Source organism: Trachurus japonicus, chromosome 4 (genome assembly GCF_045865225.1).
Source record: "Trachurus japonicus isolate A0001 chromosome 4, Traja_1.0".
NCBI lineage: Eukaryota > Metazoa > Chordata > Actinopteri > Carangiformes > Carangidae > Trachurus > Trachurus japonicus.
Window position 1 is genome coordinate 22,092,547 of NC_140910.1, and position 26,781 is coordinate 22,119,327.

The window sequence follows — 26,781 nt, forward strand, 5'->3', positions numbered from 1 at the left end:
ACTATTACTATTACTATTACTACTATTACTACACTATTAGTATAATTCATTAAATGTTTATGCAGTGATATTTTTACAGGCATAAGACAAGGGTCCGTTATTGGATGGAAATGGCAGTGGCTACTGCTGACCTCTTGATCAATAATTCAACCACTCAGCCAAAGCTCATCAATAATAAATGACAGGTTGAATATTTGAGGTAGCGTGTTTCAGGACAGTTGTGACGGCGCGTCTCTGGATTTGTCAGACAAGGCCGTCAATCTCCCACACAGCCTCCCCCACCGCCCCACCCACCTGTCACTCATTTTACGTCGACGTTTTCTGCCTGCGTAAAGATGGCGGAATTTCAAAAGGACAGAAATAATTTTCCTTTCAAAATAAAAGAGTTAAGTCGTTTGCATTCAAATGCTGAAACATACGAAGATTCAACCCTGCAAAGAGGTTTCATGTGTGACCCCCCCCCCCCCAAAAAAGAAAGAAAAACTACAAGTATCGATGTAAAAACGTGATTTTACCAGAAATCTCATCAAGCACTTAGCACCTCAAGGCTAGCCACTATATGAGCATATCCGATCCAACCACAAATGCATTGGACGGAGGTAGGCCTACTGCTGCTTATTATTATTTTATATTAGCCTATCCATTACTGTCACTGTATATTTGCTAAATTGATGGGGCTCTTTTTTTTGCATGGACAAAAAAGGACTGAGTGGCAAGGTAAAAAGACATGGAAACCAGTAGTCTGTGGCCTACTATATATGGGCTAATGATAGGCCTATGCTCGTTGTTAGATCACTATCATCAGGCATCATTTTCCATTTTGAATTTGAATTTAAATTTTGAGTTTTATTGGATTTTTGGTTCTGACACTTATGTAGTCTAGTTTGCAAAAAAAAAAAGACAACGCAGGAAGCAAACAGTAAAACAAGGATATCAATACGCATTGCTTCAGAAGAGTGACAGGAAATCAGAAAAATTCTAACTGGCGCCTTATTTGCGCTCCTTTACAGGCTTTTATTTTGAAACTGGTATCCGGATGTAGTGTTGCGCGAGCTTTCTCACTTGACTGTGGTGGTGTTTCTGCGGGTGCTGGACGCGGTGGATAGCAGCTGGATATAAATCTATAAAGGTGGGATTTCTCTCTTTATCTATTTATCGCATAGACATGGAAAAAAATCACAGTTATAATGTTTAAACATGTACATCTTGTATTCATCGTTTGTGTCTGCGTATAGCCTACTGAAATATCAAGAGAAGGATTTCAGATTAAAGAACCAATAGCGTATAGATGCTCGCTGTAGAACAGCTGTTTTCGGTGTGAAAACCCATTATATCGTCTCGGATGTATGAAGTAAATATTATTTGGTGATATGTGTGTGGATGGATGTGTAGGCTGATGCTCGTTTAGTGCATCTCTGGTTTGACTTGAGGCCTGTCCTGCAGGAAAAGGCGTTTCACACCGGCCGATGGTCTGAATAATGAAAAACGGGGGGTAGCCTATAAAAGAATATGGGCTAGGCACAAATAAATATATAAAATCCAAACACCGATATCCATGCAAAACTGTAGGAGCGTAATCAAATGTCATTTTTGACATGCATGTGTCCAATTACCAGTCATTTAGTAGTAGTATTTAGTAGGGTAGATGAGATGAAAAGAGCACCGGGCCTATCGTGCTATAACCTAAGGTCACAGCTGAATTCACCATTAGTCCGAGTGAGGATGATCATAGGAATATAACTGAGATCTAACACATTGTGTTGAGCCATATTTACATGTAAGACCGCTGTGCTCCTTGGTAGCCTTCAACGATATGTGTCAGTACTTTCATATGAATGGGCTTGAAGGTGTGTGCTCGCAATAAACAGAAAAAAAACGACACAGCAAAAGAAAACTGAGAAATTGACTGTATATTTTAGGAGCTCTCAAAAATTCACAATATATTGTTTTATAGTAGCCTATATAACTTTGAAAATAGACATTTTTCTAATGCCCCTATATTGAGTATGGGCTGTACATGGATGAATACTGGCAAATAAATGTTTTGTTCAGGATTTGCAGATTTTGAAATTGGTGTGCAGTTGAGGTGATAGATGAAAGTGTCTGTGTCCTGTGTGTCTGGGGGAGGGGGCATCTGTTGGCTTTAAATCGCCACCCCCAACTGTTTTCAAAGCTACACTGTTGAAAAATTATAATGAAATGATTCAAGCCTCACTGGTCTGTTTGTCTGTAAAGTTAAAAGATGTTGGATACTGCAAACATAAATGGATTACTGAACAGACCTATCTGGCACTGGCCCAGGGGCCCAAAGGATCAGGGGCCTAAACCTCAGTATGAAGTGACTGGAGATATTCATGATTTGTGAGTCAAAGAGCTGAAAACACCCACAGCGAGACACAAAGTGACTGCGAAGAGACTAAAAGAACACACAACGATCACAAACAGATGCAAATAAAAGTCACAGTCAACCGTATAGGCAAAAACAAAGCAAATACAAAGAGACTCAAAGGGAGCACAAAGAGACACAAACGAGTACACAACGATGCCAAACTATCAGAGTGATTATGAGCTCACAGTCTACGAGCCGCATCTGCACTTCCTCTGCTGACGGTAAAGTTACTGGCAGTCAGACCTGAAGGCGAGAGTGACGCATCTGCTGTTTCTCATGGGAAAACAGAGGGGCGACATCCACACTGCCTGTGACGAACACTGCTCAAGTACCAACCAGTGTCAGGCCGGTGCGATGGGTCGATATCTTGTATTGTGTTTTAGATGTTGAACTTCAGAGTCTGAGAGATTCTTGTCTGACCAGTGAAACCCTGTAAAGTATTTATTTACTCGTCATGTCTGCATGTCTAATGGAGCTGCTGCTATTGAAAGAATCATTTTCAGTGAATTGTCTAAAGCTGCTTGAGAAGCATTTTACATATTCATAAGAAAACCAAAACACCCCTGAAATGGAAACAATTCTTGAATTCCTGTAGGTTGTAGAAAGAGAGAGATTAAAACACTGCAATATAAACACAAAATATTGGATATCGGCAGCTTTTGGGCAAAAACTATAAATGATTAGAACTGGTCTAATATGATCTAATATATTACCATAACCAAATATTACGTGACCATTTGAAAGAAACACATTTTGATCAATGTGTTTTTGAAAATTAAAACAAGAGACACATGCAGTAGGACGTATGTGAAGCCTATATTTGTGAAGTAATAATAAACCGGCTCACAAACAGACCCACGTCCTGGATTCACCTGCAGACTCTAGCGCCCAAAACCATCTCTCCCTCATCCTGCCTGCTCCTCGCTCCTCTTTCTGTTTGCTGTGAAAGAAAAAAAAAAAAATGAAGTGATGCTATTTTTAGCTTCCCATCCTCATCTGCATCCCCACGCTTCCTAGAAAAGGAGGCACGTGATTGGTGGAAACAGGGGGAAAAAATGCCGTCTCAGGCAACCTGGGAGCAGGACAGCAGCTGCGCAGCACCACTGCTGTGTTGGTGAGGAGACATCTTCTCTTCTCTGAGACCATTGTGACTTATTGTTTCACAGCAAAGGCTCGTTAGTGATAAATGATACGTCAGGTGATAATCGACTGTGAAACCTTGACGGGAGATTAGATTTATTTTTGAAAGATTTTTGTTTATTAATTTCAACAGGCTGCGGTGAAGTGGTTCACTTTTAGTTTGTAATCCTTAAGATTTTTTAACACATTGGCATCAAAAACCATTAAATACTGAACATTTATTTAGCAAAGAAAGAGAACAGCACTAGTAGGCAGTAAGAAAAGATGCCAGTGGTTTGTGAGAGGGGTCAGAGGTCAAATGGCTGCTGCTGAATTCACTTCTAAACAACTAAGTCCCCTAAACTAAATAGATTTGACTGTTAAGAGTTTTGTGGCAGCTTTGAAATTACCCAAAGGATTGAGGATGGAACGAGTTGTACTTCATTATCCTCACATATGATATCCGCATAAAATGGAAACTGTCCAATTAGGTACAAGTAGCTCAATGTTGCTGTTAAATGCAGCACTTGTACCTATTTGTTCTAATAGAGGAGGCAACGAGATGCATTTGCTTACTGTTGTAAATACGTGTCAAACCTTATTCACATTGTACATCGTTCTGATTGATCTTTAATTTGTGAAGCAGCAACTCTCATTAACAGTTTGAGAGTGATTGACCCCTTGATTAGGAAGCATTAATGCTGCCCTTTCAAAATAAATGTCTGTGTAACTGTGATTAAAAAACAATTAGTAGAAAAAGCAACCAATTGTTTTGATCCGGGGCTGCAAATAACAATTATTTTGATCATTAATTTATCCACAGATAATATACAAAATATTTCCCAGAGCTCACAGTTTGTTCGACCAGCTGCCTAGAACAAGATATTCAGTGAATTATCATGGAAAACTGGGAAATGCTGCATACAGGCTGGTAGAGTCACATGTTTGTCAATCTCGCCTGAAAAATTACCTAAATTATCTAAACTGTCGCCCTTCAACGTTATGACAGCCACCTGCTCACTTGATTGTTACAAATCTATTGATGTAATACCTCCAAGTGCTCATATACTGCCAGTTGTTTGAGTATGTTTGGTGAAAAGTACCATGAATTAACGTTTGAGTGCTTTTTAATGTATCACATAAATAGATCTCATGAATGGTTTCTGATTTCCTCGCTATTGATCTTTTGGCACATGAAATGGATTGTGTTTTTAGATTTCATTTTACATCGATTAGATGATCCCGCCAAGTTAAGCTCAGATGTGCTTTTTCCTCTATGACTGTTTATGTCACCACAGTGTTGTCAGGTGGTGCTGAAGACGCTATCTCAGCAGGTCTGTAACTATCTTTAAGCAGGAAGGTGTTTGGGTGATCTGGAATCAGCTGGGGATAAGCTGTGAGTCTGCAGGAAGCTGGCCAATACTGATTAAATGGGCCCGACTGGCCGGCCACAGCACCACTTAGCTCTGGATCAATCCAGCTCCAGTAGGCCGTCAATCTTCTTTAGGTGACAGGTTTAGGGGAGAGCTTGATGATGTCACTGTCCGGGACTGAAACTCTCAACTCTTAGTCATGATTAAATTAAATTAAATAAGGATAAAAAATATATATATTCCCTCTGGTTATAGAGGGTGGCTTGAAAATCCAGGCAGAGAACTGAAGAGAGGACTAAGATCTGTGTGCTCTTGAGTAAAGCAGATAACACTCAAGAGCCCTCATGGAGACGGATGGACGTTAAATTGCATGTTGGTGATAAAGAGTAGTTTTAGGAAAAGTCCCGTGGTTCACTAACACAGCGTTGTCATAATTTAAGGGCTTTTTAATCGTCATATGCAATGCGTTTTTGCTCATCTTCTATAGAAGTCTCACCACCAGAACTGGCTCGATCGCATCTCAGAAGCATAAAAAAACTGTGTTGGGACAACTAAGGCAGCAAATCCCATGTGAAACTAAACTAACAGCAGCAACCCGGGCAACAGATGTAGACATATGAGTCCATTTGCCAACATTATTATCAATCCAAGTATCCATCTCTCCATCTACCCTCCCTCCCTCCATGATGGAGGAGCTGTGTTATGTTCCACAGATGACGTCAATGGCTATTTCGCAGTTTTTTGTCCCTCCTAAGATTCAGTCTCGTCTCACTGTCTCAACTGTGATTGTCAAACCATGTGAAACTATGATGACATTTTATTCATCTCGGTGGGGAAGTATGGCCAGTCTGCACATGAATTAGAAATAATATAAAGAAACTAAGTTATTAGTAGCTATACGCCGACCAGGCACCACTAACAGGTGAAGTGAACAACACTGCATAACACTTCAGCATGGCACCTGTTAGTGGGTGGGATATTAAGAAGCAAGTGGACATTTTGTCCTTAAAGTTGATCTGTTAGAAGGAGGAAAAATGGGCAAGCGTCAGGATTTGAGCAATTGGACTACGGCCAAATTGTGATGGCCAGTCGACTGGGTCAGAGCATCTCAAAAACTGCAGCTTTTGTGGGGTGTTCCCGGTCTGCAGTAGTCAGTATCTAAGTGGTCCAAGGAAGCAACAGTGGGGAACCAGCGACAGGGTCAGGTGCAACCAAGGCTCATTGATACACATTGGGAGCGAAAGCTGGCCAGTGTGGTCCGATCCAGCAGTCGAGCTACTGTTGCTCAAATTGCTGAAGAAGTTCATGCTGAATCTGATAGAAAGGTGTCAGAATACACAGCGCATCGCAGTTAGTTGTGTATTTGGCAGCAAATGGGGGTCCAACACAATATAAGGCAGGTGACTGGTCTATGTGAGAGATCAAGTCTTTAAAGGTGTTCAGAAATGGCCGTTTGTCCTGTTTGTCGTGCTTCCTTCTACGAGTTTCCACAAGTTGCCGCACGAGTTTACCCGAGTAAGGAAAACGAATTTGATTGGTCCTTAATATCGAGTGGGCGGGATATTCAATGTTTGGGGCGAGACCAAGCTCGGTGTGTGTGTGTGTGTGTCTCAGACGTTTGATTGACGGATGACGGATCCAATAGCAATGGCTGATGAATCGTGAGCAACGTGACGCATAATTCATGAGCCTGCATTATCCAATGTGAAAAAAAACTACCCCACTTTCATCCCGGATTTACTCAAAAATAGAATTTTGCACAAAGTTTGGGCTACATCGTCTGATAGATGAGTTATTACACTCATTTTATGACCCATAGTGGAATCAAATTCATTTTTCTTTTCTGTACACCTTTAATGTAGTCTCTTATTTTTGTCAGTGATCAATTTGAGGCGCTTCGGTGTAAAAATCTAAGATGCTTTTGACAAAAGTGTCAATATGAATACAGCACCACTGCTTTAAATTAGACAGACTAGGTATTGGCACACCTGATTGTAGCTTTGTTCAAAGACAGTTGAAGCATCGATTCGAGGCCAAATGAAAGCAGCAGCAGTGTCCTGCAGCCTGGTAGACATTTGCATAATGAGAATTTGTTAATTGCTTTGAGATTAAGCACAGAGGCCTCAGTCTGTAAGCTTGTGTATCAAATTAGTGTTTAGTGAAGGTTAAGCCAACTCTCTTCTCTGTAGCTAATCTCTGAGACGCAGAGGAAAGGCTGCAGTAATCTCACCGCACCATCACACACAGCAGAGAGTGAACAGCCTCTTCTGAACACCAACAAAAGGCCTTGGTGGTGTTTGACAAGACCCAGACTTCCAGCAGTGGCTGCTAATTTTTAACCTCCCCTAATCACTGCTATTAATAACTGTCCCATATTTACTTTTCAGTTTCAGCTAGTTGGTTCAGAACAAGCTCAATAAATATAAGTTTAAGATGTCCAAGTTTTTAGGAAAACATTTAAAAAGAGGTTCAGGGGAAGGTCAAGCCAAAGCACTCACAATGATGCAGGTTATATTATTGAGGAGGTAAATGAAGAAAGTGCTTGGGTACACAAGTGGAGTTTTTGATATACATTCAGTTGTGAGCTTGCAATAAATAGTGCGACACAGCGTAGAAGCAAAGATAATCAAAAAAGTTTTGAGTCCTTGGCTTGAATGTTTGTTTCCAAGTTTAAAACTCGGTCTTATTGCGTGATGTGCCATTGCTGTAACACAGCTGACTCAGCTCGAAGGAACTCATCGATGGGCTGAAATAGCTGCTGAGCTGAGTGGACACTTTGGTGCAGCGGTAGTGCAAGTTTTAATAAGGCCGCCCAGAGAGGAAATCGAACACCGAACCCCGGCTGTGATCAAATGTCATCTCACCTTCAGCAGCTGTGCTTTTGTCAGAGCCAGAGAAACAGACTTTGTTACATTTTTAGATTTAGTCTTCGTGTGGTTAAATTTAGCCAATTTCTATGAAGCATGTGACGTAAAAGATTGATTAAGAATAGAGGCAAATCAAAACATGAGACTGAAATGTTCCTGAAATTTATATAGGAAACTAAACCAAAAGCAATATTTCTATAACTGCTTTCTTCTGCCGTGGCTCAGTGGCGCCTGAAGAATTAGAGCTACCAGTTGTTTATCTTGAAATAGCCCACTTCTAATGTGGTGCACTGAAATATTTGTTCTCATTTTCCTTGCTTTCAGACTGTTGAATGTTCAGACGACTGAAACATATAAAATGAAACATAAACAGTGCGAAGAACCCTTAAATTAAACTAAACTGCATTTTCGTGTGTCGTCCTAATCTAACAGTTGGGTCAGTGAGACGGCAGTTATCTCCTCCTGTGCTTTAGGACGACCTTGTGTTTGCTTTTACACTGTTAAACTCGCTGTTTGATTACTGTTGGTTCACTGGATACAGTTTGTAACGTTGGCTGTCAACATAATATGCATCTCTTTCAACCTCTGTGTTTGCACTCGCTCTCCCTGAAGTTGGTTTGGAATACGCTCTCGCCCTCAGTGAGTCACACTGCAGGTCTCTTGTTAGAGCACTGAAACTAGCGTTTGCAATCATCTAGAGTGAAAACGCTTTTGGACGCCAACAGTGCTTAGCAGACTTCAACAGACAAAGTGATAAAAATACCCTGTTCTAATTTGAGTTTGTTTACATCTGTTGGCTCATCCTCTCATCTTTAGAGATAATGAAAATTGGACAAATTAACATAAAAATAAACAGATGTAAATATTTATAGATTAACTATTTTCTAATCATTTGCTGTAAATTGGCTTGGCAGTATCTTCTCTGTTAATGCCCTGTTCTCCAGCCAGCAACACTTACTGCTTGTATAAGTGTTTTCATAAAACTAATAATACTTGTTGTAGAAACTATTTGATTGCCTTTTCTTTATGTTTTGTAAAATTGGTCTGGGGCTGTGCACAACAAGGCTACAGGTCCTGTTGCTGTGAACACCATGAAAGAGATTTCATTTCAGGCCTAATATGGTGCGAAGAGCCAAAACAGTAGAAGGCATGTCACCGTCACTCTAATACTTTTTGACATAACAGTATATTATGTTAAGTTACACTTATGTCAAGCACATTTGGATTGCAGGGGGTTAAGCAAAGTCATTTCAGAATAAAACCCTCTGGTAGAAAGTTGCTGGATAATGGTTTGTTTTATCAATGTGTTTTGTGCTTTTGAAATGTGAAGATCACAGTCAAGCACAAGCATTTCTGGCAACTTCCAATTTGAAGGGAAAATAGTTGAAAAAGCAAATGTTGTATTCTTAATTTAATTTTATGCCTATGATATATATGTTTTCAGGTAAGGGTCTCCCATTTTATTTAATTTTGGAAGTGAACAATTCAATGATATAAAACATTTGCTGTATGTGGTGCAGTCTATTGAAGCACCCACAGGAGCTTCAGGCTGCAGATTTGTGAGGAGTTATTGACGTCACAGGCAGAGCTGAAGTTATCGTCAACTGAATAGAGATCGACAACCATGCTGCTGCAGCATATTCTGATGTTCTAAAATTAGAAACACGAAAAGAAAATCCCATTTACATATAGGACACCAGGAATTATCAAAAACCATTATCTCGATAATTCCTGCTTCTATTATTCTCCTTCTCTTCAGTTTCCTGTCTGAACCCCACTGGCCCAAAGCAGGTTTACTGGCAGCTTTATAAGTCAATTGCATAACAAATCACCAGTGTGTTGAGGAGGGGTCGGTGCTTCTTCATTATTTAGCAAGCTTCTCTCTGTTTCTTCATGTAAACTGATCCAGCCAGAGCTGTGAGGAGGGTGCGCTTGTTTTGTTTGTGCTTTATTCCCTGAGAGTTCTAGTGTTCCACTGCAGCTGAGTCGAGATAATGGTCTAAATATAGAGCAGGGTGCAGGGACTCAACGTCCTGTGGGCTCAAGTCATTGTGCAGCAAGCTTTTCTAAATCATTTTAGGTCTTGTATGTATCCTTAAAGTCTTGTAGCTCAGTGAAAGCTATTGTGGCTGTTTCCTAGCAAATGTCAGTCGGTCTTAAGGGGAAACGATCCAGACGATCGACAGTCTCACTGCGAGATGATGATGAGGACAGAAATGTTGAAATCCATTTAAGTTAAGTTGTCTCCAATAGGCTACACCCCGCCTCATTTCCTCAATCTCAAATGTTTTAAGCTAAATTGCCTTCATGAGGGTGGTGATAACTATAATTGTTTATTGACCAAGAGCTATCTCCATCCAAACTGGAATATAAACTCTTTTCTGCACACATTTCTTCTGCTCAAGTTAGCATGCTGATAGCGACTCCCTGCCCTAACCAACCAGGCGCCAGCACTAACTCCAACAAGACACAACATTCGGCAGCAGCGAAAAACGTATAGAAAGTCCTTTTAATGACAGAAGTTGTCTTTGAGTGTGTCTAAGAGGAAACATGCTGTAGGCCTAATCCTCTAAAAATCTTCAGTATCAGTTGTAAGAACGTCTGCAACAGTCATAGCTAACCTCCCACCTGCCACAGTTTGTTCTGTGAGTGTGTAGGTTCCCACACCACAGCTAAAGTTACCACAGTCATATTCTGTACTTACTTGTTAGCAGTGTCAGGGTTGGTTTAGATGTCAGGCTACATCTCCCCCGGACTGTAACTTTAGCTGTAAGTATGAGACTCGTGCCATCGACAACATTTGCCAGACCTTTTCCAGAACAAGTTGTTCACACAGGTACCAGCATCCACCTGTGTCTCTGGCATCTGTCTCTGGTCTTGACTGACTGCTCTGCCACTGAACAGCAGGGAATAGTTACTTTTGTTAATCACCCAAATGACAAAAGAACATCTGAAATAATGTTTTGGGATAAAAACAAACAAACCCCAACATAAGACCTTAGCTGATGATATACTGACTTTAAATGACATCCAGCTGGTGAATATCAAACTCCAAACTAACTTCATCTTGGTGCACCACTCTGCAAGCACAATAAATTATTCCCCACACATCCTCCGCTGATTTTGACTGATTGAGCCATTTGCCTCCGACATTTCACCAAATGGAGAAAACTCAGATGGGCTTCCTGTTTTTCCCCTGACTTGGCAAAATGCTGCTTTGATTAATTACCTTGAAGCAAATGCCCAATGTTTAAGCCTGACTAGTTAATCAGTACCATTTGTAATACTTAGCCTGACAGATGCTGACAGAATCTCATCTTTTGTCTAAATACTCATTAAATAGATGACCTTCTCTGCTTGAAACCATGCCTCTGTTGTTTGTTTTTTTTTCCATTGGTTTCTTGGGTTTATTTTATAAAAATGTCTCCATTAATTCAGCCAGGGTTGGCTGCCTGTGTTAACAACCAGGAAACCCCTGCATTCTGTCCTAGAAAATATGTTTAAATAAAACTAATTTGCAACAGCAAATATGTTTTGTGGAAAAAGTAATTGCAGCCAAATCATATTTTCTATTAACACAATGAGGAAACATTACATTTAAATAATTAAACAAGCTGGACAATAAATCTGACTATGCCATGAAGTGTACTACTCAGCTACTTTTGTTTGCCAGTTTTCGGTAACATCGCTTCACTTCCCATGTCCCATTGCGTTCCCTCAGGATTAAATTCTGCAAGTCAGCACCCCAGGTTCTGGATCCATGCACCATCACCAAGAGATTTAGACAGTTCAGTCCATATCATATCCGCAAGTTGAATTGGCAGAAGTCCTCTCCAATCTCTTTACAGCCCATGGAGAAGACCGAAGATTTGGTTTACTACCATGTGTTTTTGTACGATAAGGAAGTTCATTGATTAAACTTTTATATATATTTTACCTTCCTCTCTGTCCATAGATGGCCTCGGCAACAGCAACCTACGGGCAGAAGGAGTCCTCGGACCAGAACTTTGATTACATGTTCAAGATCCTCATCATTGGAAACAGCAGTGTGGGAAAAACCTCCTTCTTGTTCCGCTACGCCGACGATTCCTTCACCCCGGCCTTCGTCAGCACGGTGGGCATCGACTTCAAGGTGAAGACCATCTACAGGAATGACAAGAGGATCAAATTACAGATCTGGGTAAGACTTCCGGATATTCAGAGTTTATGGACAAGAGTAATTGAAACTAAAATCTATCATTTAAATCTAGAAGTACTTGTGAATGTGCTGCTGCAGCTCCAGTTGGATGAGTATGTAAGTGAATGATATTACCTGAGTCGATTAGAATTAATGAAAATATCTTATCACATGGGAGGAAAATCTGCAAATGGACTTAACCATTTTATTTGAACAGGAATCAATACAATATTGCTGTGAGACACATCAATTAAATTAGTTAAATATCACAAAGATGGCAAAATTCATTTTGCCTTATTTGAGTTGTTTAGTTTTTTTTATTGTTCCTGGAACCATCTTTCATTTATTGCATATTCTTCGAGAAGAGAGTGTAATTCATTGCCTTGCTCATAGGAGCTAATGAGAACAGGGTGTGAAGGTGGAAACGACTAGAGACTACTTGCCCCATTGGTTTTCTTCACTGTGGTGTGCAAGCTCATTGAGAAAAATGTTGTTCTGTTTCCCACATCACACCATCACCTGCAGCAGGTTCACAGTGTCCCATGTGGCTCGCTGCATTTTAATACATGACCTTTGGCTCAGTCCGACAGTCCAAGTGCATTTGTCTTTTCTTTCCTCTGTGTATTTGTGAGATAAAAAGAAAAAATATTTGCATAAGTGCAGTTCTGTTATATAAGTTCTAATTAGAGACAGGGGTTACCAAATTGGCTCTTCACCCCACCTTTCCAGACAGAGCTGCACACTATTGCACATGGGCAGGGTACATTGTCCAAAGTACCTCACCAAAAGTCTGAAATGATCACAACATCCAAGATGTTTCTAAGCACACAAAACATTCCTTTCTCCTAAAATGTCCTTCACAAATGTGTTAAAATCCTTGTCAGTGAGCACTTCTCCTTTGCCAGCATCATCCTTCCACCTCTCAGTCAGGTGTGGCCTATCAATGCTGATTACACAGCATTATTGTCACACAGGTGTGCCTTGGGCTCATCAAAAATAAAATACCACTACCATTAAGTTTTATTTGGAAACAAGGTATGTATTAGGCAATGAACTGTGTCATGTCACAGACTTGTGTTGATCGGGTTGTTGATGCTGTGGAGTCATGGCCAACATCTGTTTGTTCAGTGGATCTCTACACACTACCCCAAAAACGTGTAACATCTGTGGAATTGTTTTATGTGATAAAAACTACCACATTTTGGACTGGCCTTCGATTGTGACCAGCCCAAAACACACATGTAGCATGATCATCATGCTATGTGATCAGCCTTGGATACGCCACACACGTGACGTTGGGTGGAGGGAAGATCTTGGAAAAGGAGAAATTGCTCACCAACACAGATTTAAACACATTTGGAAACAAATTCTAACAAGAATCGCCTCTCTATGTGAGCAGAAACATCTTGGATCCTATATTTAAAAAAAGATGAGGTTCAAAACAAGTGTTGCGTTCATGCTTTTGTTTGGTGTGGTTTGTTTTTAGCACACACCTCTAGCTCTACATCTGAAGCAGGATGTTTGCTCAACATCACTGACAAAAAGATATTTCTGAAGTGCTTGAGTCTGTAAAATAAAACTTGAATTGTAGCTTTAAGAATATGGGTCATGAATTTGAGTGACTTGCCATTAAACAGCAAATAACATTTCATAAAATATAGTAAGATAAGTCATTTGCTGCTCTGCAAAGGGTGTTTAGTCCAGCTGACCCCCTGGATGAGTAGAACAGAGTAGAAAGAGTCAAGTCATGACATAAGCCCAACACAGAGTCACAGTTACGACGACGCGCCCTGAGGAGCAAACAGGATGGTGTTTATTCTGATGCTTTTGTTACATCAGACGTGTGTTGTCTCCTGGGGGGCTCAACGGTAAACACAATCATAGAGTGAAGACAAGCCGGCTGAGAGAACAGACCCCCCGAGGTGAGCTCAGCAGCAGGAGCCTGGTGTTTCAGGTTCATGGTATAGAGAAATAGCTCGTCACATAATTTCCACCTTAACTCCGTGTTCGACAGCAGACCGAGCTGTGATGGCGAGCAGAGACTCTGTATGTGTGTGTGTGTGTGTGTGTGTGTGTGTGCCTCTGTTGTCAGCCTTTGCCAGGTCTTGCCTCTAGTGAGGAAGACATCATTGGCCAATCAGAACATGAGAGGCGAATGGCTGGGTGCTGCTCTCCCCTCCCCCATTACTACACATCTCCCTGAGTAGATATCCCCCTCCCCTCCCTACGCACACTCACACACACAAGTACACCACACACTTCCATACAAATACACACACACACACACATACATATGAAATTCCCATCCCCCATATCTCTACATTTCAGCTGACTCCAGAAGAGTAAAATACAAATGGTTTGAGTCGTGGGCTCAAAAGTCATCACACCGTAAGATGTACACTTGCACTCTCTAAATAGGGTCATTTGTGGGTCTTTTTTTATTGATAGATCAATAATTTAGTCTCATATGTTATGTAACCATCAGAGTTCACAGTGAGCACAAAGATGAGTAGGCTGCGGCACCGTGTTCATTATGAAACGCCACTCGGTGCTACCTACACCGGCACTTTCAGGTATGGAGATGATGCTCTCTCATCGTGAGCGACCTGCAGCACATTATGCTGAGTGCAAACTGCAGTTACAGAGCATAATGAGGAAAGTAAAGGTCAGGGCTGCGGCATGCTAAAAATACACGTCATACAATATTCTTGTGACCTGAGACCGATCATGTGTGATTGAGTGAATAGATACATTGATTAGTCCAAGAAAAGCTAGGGAGTGTGTTTACAGCACAGGCCTGTCAACATACAGCTGAAGCACCTATACAGTTGTGCCTTGCTATTGCCATCTGTATAATTTTGTGTATTTTTGATTGATGTCACTGCTTATGACAATATATAATGTATATAATTATAATACTCAAGCAACCTATACACATTGTTTGATAAGAAATATGTTTTTCTTCATATGAGGTAAAGAATGGTTTAAAAGATACACTTATACAATAGAAACAGATAGCCTGGCTTTATTTAAATGTAATTAGATCCACTATCAACACCTCTAATGTTCACCAATTAAATAGTTTTACCTGACTTTATTTAACTTCTTAGTCCAAACCTATGAATGCTATACTAAGCTATGCAGCTACAGCCTCATATTTACTATATTTGCACTATATATCTGTCATATTTACACATCTATGTAGCCTATATACAGTATAAGCTTCACATTTCCTGGTCATTTTAAGTGGCTGTGCAGTAGATGTCAGTCTCTGTCTTTCGGTCTGCTGATCGCAGAGTGATGCTGTTCAACCAGAAGCTGCTCGGCTCAGAGAGCGACACAGGGTGTTGGGTATCAGAAAGCACTGAGCTTTAATTCCCTGAGCATTCATCATGGCTTAGCACTGAAATTCAACCTCACCAGAGTCTGTGGCCAAGGAGAGAGCGAGGGAGGGAGAGACACTTTCTTGGCAAAGCTCACAGCGGAAACAAAGACAAGAGGAGGAGCTGATGAAGTGTCACCTACTGGCAGATTTTAAAACCACCAGAGGCCCTTTAATACACTGGCTTTAATGGAACATGTGGGCAGTCTGACATGATGAATGTAATGCCTGATCCTCAGTGTGTGTGTGTGTGTGTGTGGGGGGGTTAGGGTAGGCTAGTTCATCTTTTGGCTGTGGTTTTCTGAAATCATGGCAGGAGTCCTCTGGGATATTGGCAGGTTTGAACATCTAAATCCATGATAGACGTTTTGTGTAGAGGACTCTGAGGATTAAAGAGGAAACTGTGCTGTAACTTTGAAATAAGAGGATACAAAAAAATAATTCAGATGGGTCTGGATTTGGCTTCTGCACCCTGCAGATAGTCTTTTATCATTTTACAAGCCAAATTCATTAACTGAAAACAAGAAATCAATGGAGCGCTATCTGCCAAAGTGGCTGGTATAATTAACTGAAACCTTTTCAGAAAGAAGGTGCATTGCAGACTCACAGGATGGAAAACTTAGTCAATTTATTTAGTTAGATTTTAGAATACTGTCTTTAATACATTTGCTGATGCATCAAAACTGTAAGCGCAAAGCAAAAGTTTGTATTTCTTTCTACTCTGCAGCGGTCAGCACACTCAGCAGCTTTGCTGTGTGTGGGCTGTAGTTTTTCCCTAGCATAGATAAACTTACCAATTACACTAAAACAAGAACACACACACGAGCTGTTTTCAACTTAACTTTTTCTAGACAGTACTTTGATTATGTATTATAAACCACAAATGCTAATTAGAGAATTTGAACTCTGATCAGATATCTGGACCTGCTTGTAATTAGTGCACGACACAGCAATATTATAATATTTATGTGCCTTTTTAAGTAGTATAAAATTGTGGAATAATAATGATATTTGTGTTTTTTTTCTCCTAAATTGTCCTTTTGATGGTGTGTCTTTGAATTTAGAAGCAAAAACTGACATTTTGATTCAGAGAAAAAGCTGTAATGATATTACTGTTGCATAAAAATATTGCCTCCATCTTTTCCAGGACACGGCGGGTCAGGAGCGTTACCGCACCATCACCACAGCTTACTACCGAGGTGCCATGGGCTTCATCCTTATGTATGACATCACCAATGAGGAGTCCTTCAACGCCGTCCAGGACTGGTACGTGACTGGCTAAGGGGTGTTGTCACATGACAAACAACACCATAGAGCATTGTCCTGTGAGAGGGGGCTTTGCGTGGTATCTAGATTAACCAGCACCAGTGTGGAAATAGATGTAGAGATAACTGTGGATTGATGAACAGGTTCATCTTTCACTCTGTATTGTTTTAATGGTCCACTGCATCCATGTCCTGTGTGTCTGCAGGAGGGCTGCATGCAGGGATCTACTGTTTTTTGTGTCCTAGCAGGACTTTAGGTTACTCCTCACCTTCTGTTTTCTGTGCAGTGTAACATTTAATATCAAAATCCTGGGAAATAATCATCATAATCTTATTTCTTTGTTTTAGTGTAATTTATGTCACTGTCAAAGTTTTAATTTACCTTTTTAATCCGTCCAGACACAGCTTTAAACCAGCGTTGAGCTTGTTTGTAATCAATGTTAAAGTTTTGTTAAACCAAGTGACTCGAAATGAGATGAAGAAAAAAACATTTTCTTGGTAAACAAAAAAGAACTTGAGTTTTTGAGAAAAAGAAATTCAGACTTCCGGACAGTTTCAGCAGCAGTGTGTGATCACAGCTTTTGAGTTTCCTCTCTGACAGCTGAGTGTGTCGGTCCCCAGGTCGACCCAGATTAAGACGTACTCATGGGACAACGCCCAGGTGCTGCTGGTAGGAAACAAGTGCGATATGGAGGACGAGCGTGTGGTGGGTGGAGACAGAGGCCGGCAGCTGTCTGAACACCTTGGTGAGTTCATGGTGTACACACACTCTCTACGCTATACAAACACTGTACCAGCACTTCATATCTACAAGTCACAGTTATGTACAGTGACCTGAGTTTGCAACAAGAAGTTACATGGTCATGCTATACAGTAATGGTTGTGATGATGATTTTATTCTAGCCTTTAGATGCTGGTTAGAGGATTTTCTAACCTTGTGACAGAGCCAGGCTAAGTGTTTTCAACTATTTCCAGTCTTTATGCTAAGCTAAGCTATTTGCCTGCTGTAACTTTTTAATATACTGTGTAGGTTTTATGCCGTATAATATATCCTTCAATTTTGACTGAGGAACATTCACACTCATCGCCAATCATCAAGTTATATTTATCATGTTTACTATATAAAACAGTTGGTTAACAAGTGAAACCAGATACAAAAAGAAGAAAAAAAAGCTTGTTAAAAGTAGATGTCTTTCTCCTACTTGGCTTGCACAGATGAGTATAGTAGTTAAAAAGGGGTATGGTTGACTAAGCGACGCAGTGGACAGGTGGACATTGTGTCCCATTAGTGTTGCTCGATGAACTGATTGAGGATAATCAAAGTCATAAAGACCAGCCCTTTTAGGAACCAGAAATGTATCTATATAGATATTTCAGTGTGGGCTGACAGGCCAGCAGAAATCACTATAGACATGCTACTACCATGATAAACGTTTGTATATCACTTGATTTACTCTGTGCCACATACTGTATCCACCACTGCACTACGCAGCTCCAAAGGGGACCGTGTCCTCATTAAACCTCTCTGACCGTCTTTCATACGCTACGTCCCCTCCAGGTTTTGAGTTCTTTGAGGCCAGCGCCAAGGACAACATCAATGTGAAGCAGACCTTTGAGCGTCTGGTTGACATCATCTGTGAAAAGATGTCCGAGAGCCTGGATGCTGGAGATCCTGCCGTCACAGGAGCCAAACAGGGGCCCCAGCTGACAGAGCAGCCTGCTCCACCTCACCAGGACTGTGCATGTTAAAGCTGACTACTCCCCCGAAACCCTTCTTCTCCCTCTTCCTCTTCCTCCTTCTCCTTCAGCTGGACCCCAGGGCCTCCGTTCCATACTCTATCATCCTTTTCACTTACTCTCCTGCTTCTTTGTGCAACTTGGGAAAGATGATTGACAGATGGGCTCAAGAACACGGTTGAAAAGTGTCTGAAATACTTTGTGATTATAGTGGACCGGAACTTGAGGTGTGTTTGTTTCTTGTTCCTCCGCATACCGGAGCTAAAATGTGTTGTTTTTTTGTTTTTTGGATCAGTGCGGGTGTTGGTCTGATGCCAAAGCGAGTTCAGTTAAACTAAAGTGTTTCAGACTCTTTGTAACCCGTGTTCTTTTCTCAATCCATTTTCTGTTGTCTCCCTGTTCCTCAGTGTGGTTTTACAAGAAGGATTTGACGGCGTCCGTCCTCAGAGTGCCATTTAAATCCTTCCGATGTTTACAGTACTTTGTTTCATGTCAGTCAAATGTTTTGAAAAGATGTCAGCCTTGGATTTGGTGACCGAGGAGGTCACAGTGGAGTTACCTGTCAGGGGGAGGAAAGATTCAGCTGAAAGCTGCTCCACACTCATGTGTTAGTTTCTTATGTGATTCTGGATACAGATGCAGAATCAAGCATACATGGATCTGTTCTGTGTCATCTCACCTGCTATCTAAACATGGATGCTGCAGGTATTAGAGTTTTGTTGTTCATTATTCATCTTAGCCTTTTCATTTGGCCTTTTTTTTTATTTTATTTTATTTTTTACATTTCTTCAGCAGACTTTTTTTATATTCTGGTGCCCCATTTATTCTTTTCATACATGAAACACTGGGTGGGGGAAAATATGAACAAGGTATATCTAGGTTAAAAAAAAATAGTAAAAAACAATAATGAAGAGACACATTTTATTTAATTATATTTATTTCAAATGTACATATAAATGTTGTGCAATATATATAATATCTACAGGTATGCATTTCTGGAAATGAATTTTAAAAAGTATGAACTTCTATGAGGATAGTATCAAATATATAAAAAAAAGGTTTATGCTGTAGGGTTTGTTTGAAAGGTGTGTGGAGTTGTTTGCCTCCTCCGTGAATCGCGTCATTTCCCTGTTGGTTTGGAAATTCAAACTTCTTGTTAAGAAAAAAACGCAGTGCAATGGCACCTCGAGCATGAAGTACAAGTCAGAAATTTTGCAACATGTTAATCATCCTCCAAATCTACTCAATGTGATTTCCAGCATTGCTGCTGCTCATGTGTCACATCTAAGCAGAGCTTTGTTATCAGTGGAGGGAGCAGGCTGGAGAAACTTTGTGCTGTGTAATTTCGGTTTAGCAGAAAGATTGTAATTATGGTGGCAAATTGAAATTCCGATGTCTTCAGTCCTAACAGCCTCAAGCTACTATTGTTCTTGCTATCACTTATGGACAATATTAAAATCTAAGGACATATGAAAAGCATCCCGTGACCCACCATTCAGTTTAGCTATATATTGATTGAACAGTATTTTATGTCTGGCAGAGAAAATCATGCAGCCCCCCTCAACTTTATCAGAAAGACAATTATCATTGACACATTTTAATGTTTTCTAAAACATGTTGAAATGGGTTTGGAGGATGCAAACAATGATATGTTCAATGATTTTTTTTAATGGTATTTTGTCTTTATATGATAAAGATGATGACCCCAGGGAGTGAAAGGAAACATCAAGAGAGAATAAATTAGCATGTGATAAAGATCAACAACTGGGCCAGAGCTAAATTTGTTGCTTTTATACGGCGCAAATATGAAGCCACTATGATGTGCAGGCCTGGTTTCAACATCACTGAAACTACCACAACAATGGCAGTTTCTTTCTAAACGAACGAAGGCCATAATCGCTCAGCTGCAGTCATTGTACAAGTTATATTTGAGACTTGAAGACCCAGAGAGCAAAGATAATGCAAGACAGGAAAACAATCATATGTAGCATGCACTGCATATAGTATCTGTCTCAATCCAAACAACAGCCAGGCAAGATATCGTCTGTTTTTCATCTTTTTAGATCTTAAATCTAGTTTGAAAGGATCCAGGCCTGTGTTACTGTATGTTTGCAGCTCACGTATCGTGTTATCTTGAATTTTTTTTTTTTTTGAGATACTGAGAGACAAATGTGTCAAACTACACACTATCGTAATGCTTCTCTGCTTATTAAACAACAATGATCATAGTAAGATGTCTTCAGTATCAGTATTACAGATGTGTGGACTTAGGTTTATTTGTCTGTTTGTGTGTAATGTTATCTCTGACGCTTAGTCTTCAGGTGAAAAACTACAGACACCACTCTTTTAAATCAAAGAGGCATCAAACAGCTGCAGGTGGATTGATTGCAGATGAAGCAGCTGTTAAGCTCGACTCTTCTTTTGAATCAAATCAAATAGTAATATTTAGGAGGTTTACTGTGTCATCAGAACACAATTTTGTTGAAGAGCTGTTTTTGAGTAAGCATAGCAATTCCTCGTCTTGACAATACACCACGCCCCCTTCCCTCAGAAATGGTCATACAAGCATTTGTACACTTGTTTTAATACAGTTTCCACAGTTAAAACTGGATTGCCAGGTATTCTTTAATTTCACTTCACCAAAGATCCAAAGCTCCCGGTTTATTGCTGTAGTATACCAGAATGAGCAGTGCGACCAGTTTTAAAAGTTTAAATTTGTAATAAAACAAGTGATGTTGGATGTTAATGTGGACTGAGAGGGACCCTGGCCATTAAAGAAAATCATTACCTGTCATTGTTATTTAAGTCTTGCCAGTGTGAAGTGCAATCTTAAAGTCTGAAATGCTGTTATTCCTGATAAGACATGGACAAGAGGGACATCACCTATGAATTGAGAGGGCAAAGCATTATAAAAAATTACTGTGGTTGTCAAAATCATAATTACTTGATGACGTAAAGATAATCTGAATCATAATTGTTAATATTGAGAAAAACCACTGCGTCCACTGTAGCATACAGTAAACCTGGACTCACAGATCAGCCATTGGTGATTAAAGTTTGAAAAAAAGGAGGCCCCAGGCACAGTAATGATGCTGTTATATCAGAAAGGAAGTGAAGTCTTGGTTAAGAATTATCACAACAAACCCGGGAGACGATTTTGATCCTGCATATATTTTACTGGTTGTGACTGTTTCCTGGTAAAATCCAAACTTTTAAACTGTTCTCCTTTCTAATATGTCTTCCTCTCTATATAAACCAGATCTGTAAATATTGTACCTTTGAGTCATATGTGTGGATTGTGTTGTATCGACTCAGGCTTGCAACAACAACAAAAGAGAAAAAAAAAGAGTGAAAAAAAAAGACAGTAAAAACCTGAAAACCCTAAAAGAGCCATGTTGTACTGTATTCTGCATTCATTTCTAAGGCCTGCTTGTGAATGAATGTGTCACTCAGTTACAAAGCAATACACACTACAGTATCTACACAAAAAGAAATGCCATCAAGCTTGGTAGAGGTTGCCGACTTTAGATCTTCTACTAGCACGCAGAAACATGTAACTTTATTTGGTCTCGTATCACTGCCTCTTCAAATCCTCCTCAGTTTGGGCCATTAAGGTGAGAGAATATGCTGTGGATGTTTTTATCTGTACTTTGTGGTAAAACAATAAAAAAAAAAGTTGCTAACAATCAGATGACTCTTGTTTTGAAGACTTTGTACCTTTGGGAGTGAGAGGGAAAGAGTTATCTGCAAGTCTAATGTGGAGTTACACCATGAAGTGGCAGGGTGCAAAGGAATGTGTTATCTTATTTTTAAAGACAAAGTTGAGATTTTCACATTTTGTGGCTATTACAGCTCAGTCATGTGTGTTTTGCCATAAAATTCTCAGTTTGGTGGGAAATGTTCTGATGCCACCGCGTCAAGATGTTTCCTTTATCACTGGCAGAGCATCTAGAAAATTAAAGGAAAGCCAAGTCAGACCACTCTCTTTAAATACATGAAGGATGTGTAGCCTACTTGCAATAAAATGTACTACGGTTTCAAATAGGTGAGAGACTTGCAAATCTTGCTCTCCCCAGTCACTTTTACTTCCTCTATTAAAAGTGAGGTGTGAGTGAAGTTTTTGTTTCTATCCAGGTGGTGGTAACATGAAATGTCAAATCTTGGTCTTGTTTTTTGGGGGGTTTCAGATTTGCAGCCACTGATTGCATCCAACAAAGTACATAGGAGCATGCGTTCAAACATGTACAAACAGATATAAATACTTTTTCTTCATACTTGCTGCTTATTGGGAATATAACTGACGACAGTAACTATAACTATAACCAACCAGGTCACTTATGATCTTGCCCAACAAATAGTCATCACATCATATATGATTGAATATGAATTCTAGTATTACTTATGTTACTGTTTGTTACTGCCTCAGGGACTAAAGGCATGTTACCTGCGGCATGAACTACTGTATTTATCTCTCTGCCATCTTAAGTTGTTGCTCAGAGGTCAACAGGCCCAAAGCAATATCTCTGTTAGTGCTTGTGGACTCTGCAGTCTCACAAGGGGGAATGGTGGGGAACATAAAACAGAAATTGGTATAAATATTTCACAGCTCTTGTCTGTGAACGACACCCTGTTCCTTATATCTTGGGTCATTCAGAGTTTACCAGACGATTAATCCATATTTGGATGAATAAATAAAATCTAATAAATACTCTTGAAGGCACGGTGGAACCATACCTGTTTGTTTAGGGATAATAAGGAAATCAAATTGCATAAGCAACTGGCTAATAAAAAGAAAACACTTGTGATTGCTTCCTCCAATCTAAAAAGCCTCCTGCTCATACCAGCTGGGCAACAATGGAGGCTGATCAACAGTACTTTATCAAACCCTGATCTTAAAAGATGTTAAGATGCCCTGGATATAGGCCATACTTTTATGTCAGATTTAATTCTGTAAGTTGAGGAATAAACTAGACCAGTACATATCAGCCATATTATTCCCTTTAACAACATGCTGACAACAAGTGAAATCAATCTATTCTTCCTTTTAAAACAAGACAACCTGGAGACTTTTCAGTGATCCTTAGGGACAACTACACGTCTACAGTTTACATCAAAAATTGCATAACTGCCTCTACAATGGCCTTAAAACCAGTGGTGCAAGATGTATTTTTGTTGCAATTTTGCAATTAACCAGCAGATGGAGATAGACACCATGGTGATGCTATGACGCTCAGAGCAGAAACCATGCAGTCAAAATCCAGTTATTATACAACACTGATTTTATTCATCAGAGGACAAAGGAATAACCTGCAATGTGTTTTTACTGTCTCTATGAATGTGTTATTCCTAAGACACCATAGAAAATAACCCACGGGGGCTATTTTCTATGGAGCAGCACCTGAAGGCCTGGATGCACCTGCAAGCTGCAACATCTGGTTCACAGCTGCACACTCTGACTTCATCTATATGAATGTAAATACAAGAGATTCACCAAAATAGAGGAAACAGTGTTTATTGCCGAGCAGCATTTAATTCAGAACACATCGGCGTGAGGCCAAATAACTGTAGGCTAGAGGTGACAGCAACAGTCAGTGCAACAAAAAGGTTACGACTTTTCACATTTAAAATGAGGACACACGGAAATAAGACACAGCAGAGTAAAAAATATATAATTACAAGTGTCTGTAAAGGTTAAAGATAATAAACACTGACTAATTGCGCCCTGTGACACCCAGCTGTGGGCAACATTCGAGTTTGTCAACAACATGCAAATTGTTCCCTACAGAAATATGTGGTAAACAGATTACATGTATATCTCTTACTTATCAAATATGGGTGTATACATTTTTCTTACAGCCAACTCCTCATATATTAAGGATGTATGTCACAAATATGCATATATAAATATTTTTAATCTGCTTGGTCCAGGTATGAGACTGTAAGACACAGCCAGTCTGTAAACATTTTTACAAGAAAAATTTATCGACATGTGCCATCTGGCCTGGTTGAAGCTGAGCATAGCCTATTTTCTCTTTTTTCCCCCCATCAGTGAAGCCTATGGCCAAACTCCATTGAAAAGATATAGCATTTTAAAGCTGCCTTGTTCATCAGTAAACACAAATACAAGGTAGAACAGGATTGAACATATCAAAGGAAAATGCTCTTTATTTCTGCATAAATCCAAATAAACCAATAGGCGACTGTTAATTTAAGAAATAATACTGTAGGCTATTTTAGTCACAGTAGAGTAATGGGTATTGAAAAAACTGCTTAAGGAATAAAATTTGTCCAAATAGATCAATACATCTTGTTCTACCACGTAGCCTGTGTTTACATTTTGCCAATGGTCAAAGCATTTTTAAAACAGTCTTGTACAATTTGGCCTAAGTGGCCTGGCACTGGTTCCACCAAGAACAGCACACATCTGGGCAACGCTACATACAGAAAAACAAAAACACCATTAACAAAGTCCATGAAGCTTATATGCTGGTCAGTAGCCCAACTGCAAGTCTGTCCCTCAGGCTCTGGCTACTAGTGCACTTGAACTTCGTGTGGCAGTAGCTGACAGCCGCTATTAACATGGGTGAGGACTTTCTGTTTCAGCTGGGCCACTTGCTCTCTCAGCACGCTGGCCGTCGAGGCCAGGTCGGTGTTTTGATTTTTCAGCGTTTTGACCTTGTCCTCCAACCTGGAGATGCGCTCCAGTTTGCGCCTCCGACACTTGGTGGCTGCGATCCTGTTCCTGAGCCTCTTCCTCTCGGCTTTGATGCGATCCTGTGAGTCCATGTCGATGGGGGACAGCGGCGGGCTCTCGCCGAAGCTCTGCACGTCGGGGACCGTCTGAGGCTCCTCCTTCAGCGGCTGGACCCGAGAGAGCTCCGACTGCGGCGGGGCTGCCCCCAGATGGTGTGACGGAGGAGGCGGGAAAGGGACCGTGTCTGTGGAGTAGTTGACAGTGGTTCCCAGTGGCCCGGTGCCGTAGCTGTTAAGGTTCGTGTATACCGGTAGATCCGGCTGCACGGTGACCGGAGCGATGTTGGCGCCCAGGTCCAGCGCGCTGTTCGCCTGCACGTCTCCGCTCAGCTGGTTCTGCTTGTGCAGGTCCTCCAGCGCCTTCACGAAGCCCTCGGCGAACTCCTGCTCATCCGTCACCGTCTTCGGGTAGAGGAACTGGGAGCTGGTCGGTGTCGTGGTGACCATGCCGTTGGACTGGATGATGAGCCTCTCCAGCTCCGGAGAGGCCAGTTTGAGCAGCCCCAGGTCCGGGGAGCTGAGGATGCTCTCAGCGTCGCGGAGATGCGGTTTAAGGTCTGCGTCCTCCGCCAGGCTCAAGTTAATATCCTTCTTCATCATAATTTCCGTGGGTAAAAATGACAGAGTGGTGCTGCTCGGCGCTCCCTCAGAGCGGCGTCTTGTCCATAACCTAACAGGAATACTCAGCAGCGTTGAATATCTTCTATTAAAACAATATTTTTTATACTTTTAATATTGAAACCGGTGCCTGTCCTCTGCTCTCGAGCGGAATCTGAGCGTACTGTACGCCCGCGCGCACCGCCTCCAGCTTTTCTATGCTCGCACGTGCCATTACGTCACATCAGGGCGCGCGCATTGGGCAGAAATTACGTTTTGCAGATTTTTATTTGAATAAGGGACGAACCACCCAGAGAGAGGGGAGACAGATGAGAGGTCTCACTCCGAGCCTCTTCTGGTGTCTGACTACTACAGTCCTGAAACTAGTGGCCATGGAAGCAGGCTGTTAGTGTGTTTTCTATCGCTTGTATTGCAATGAGCACTGTGTAGGCTAGAGGAAACAAACATTTGGATTAACAGGAAACATTAAAAAGGCAAAAAGAAAAGAAGTTTGAATTCCTACTCTAAATTGAATATTCACTTATTTCAGGGACTAGACCTGACTAGACCTTTATTGAAGTGAGGTGAAGCTATAACTGCCTGTGGTCACCGAACTTCAAGAGCCCTTTAGGTGAAGCTTAAGGTCATGGGAGTGAAAGATATCAGTCAGTCTATAATGTGAGTTGTGTAAGGAAGTCCATGGTGCTTTTTTCAGGCAGACCACGAATGACGAAGCCACAACTTTCCAAACTCGGGGCTGACTTTTGTAGATTTTCTGAAAACACAGCAGCCATATTTTCCTTAGAGAAATATCTATCCCCTCTGCCCAGAAAACATAACTGCCTTGAAAAACAACTACGATGAACACAAAAGATATGAACTTCAATCATGCTCAATCCAGATTATAGGCTTGTTATAAATATCTGTAACTAACCTTGCCATGAAAAAACAAGGTTGAAAGCTCTGGGAGGTAAATGTATTTGAACCTAAGATTTTTCAAGGACAAAGATGAACTTTTCTTTGTATGGAGTAATTCATTTCCTTCATAGATGATCTTTGGTACCAGTTCTATTACCATGGAGATGAGGATTAAACTACAAACAGAGAGGTTGAACATTTATG

General features: G+C 40.7%; 2 protein-coding genes across 2 annotated transcripts; one reads left to right on the forward strand and one right to left on the reverse strand.

Moving 5' to 3' along the window:
- The first annotated feature begins 1,033 nt into the window (after positions 1 to 1,033).
- Positions 1,034 to 18,576, forward strand: rab3ab (RAB3A, member RAS oncogene family, b). Its single transcript, XM_085774733.1, has 5 exons — positions 1,034 to 1,129; positions 11,704 to 11,928; positions 16,455 to 16,573; positions 17,194 to 17,318; positions 18,131 to 18,576. Exons 2-5 carry the CDS (start codon positions 11,704 to 11,706, stop codon positions 18,319 to 18,321), a joined length of 660 nt encoding a protein of 219 aa, XP_085630859.1. The 5' UTR covers positions 1,034 to 1,129; the 3' UTR covers positions 18,322 to 18,576.
- Positions 18,577 to 23,805: 5,229 nt separating this feature from the next.
- LOC146988930 (transcription factor JunD-like) lies at positions 23,806 to 25,854 on the reverse strand. The gene has a single exon (XM_085774735.1). The coding sequence runs from the start codon at positions 25,660 to 25,662 to the stop codon at positions 24,841 to 24,843; it is 822 nt and encodes a 273-aa protein (XP_085630861.1). The 5' UTR covers positions 25,663 to 25,854; the 3' UTR covers positions 23,806 to 24,840.
- Between the last annotated feature and the right edge of the window lie 927 nt (positions 25,855 to 26,781).

Bases quoted from the DNA above. Each gene is read 5' to 3' on its own strand.
- rab3ab (XM_085774733.1), top strand. From the start codon at position 11,704: ATGGCCTCGGCAACAGCAACCTACGGGCAGAAGGAGTCCTCGGACCAG. The intron at 11,929-16,454 runs GTAAGACTTCCG...CATCTTTTCCAG, and splicing joins GGATCAAATTACAGATCTGG to GACACGGCGGGTCAGGAGCG. The intron at 16,574-17,193 runs GTACGTGACTGG...GTCGGTCCCCAG, and splicing joins TTCAACGCCGTCCAGGACTG to GTCGACCCAGATTAAGACGT.
- LOC146988930 (XM_085774735.1), bottom strand. From the start codon at position 25,662: ATGATGAAGAAGGATATTAACTTGAGCCTGGCGGAGGACGCAGACCTT.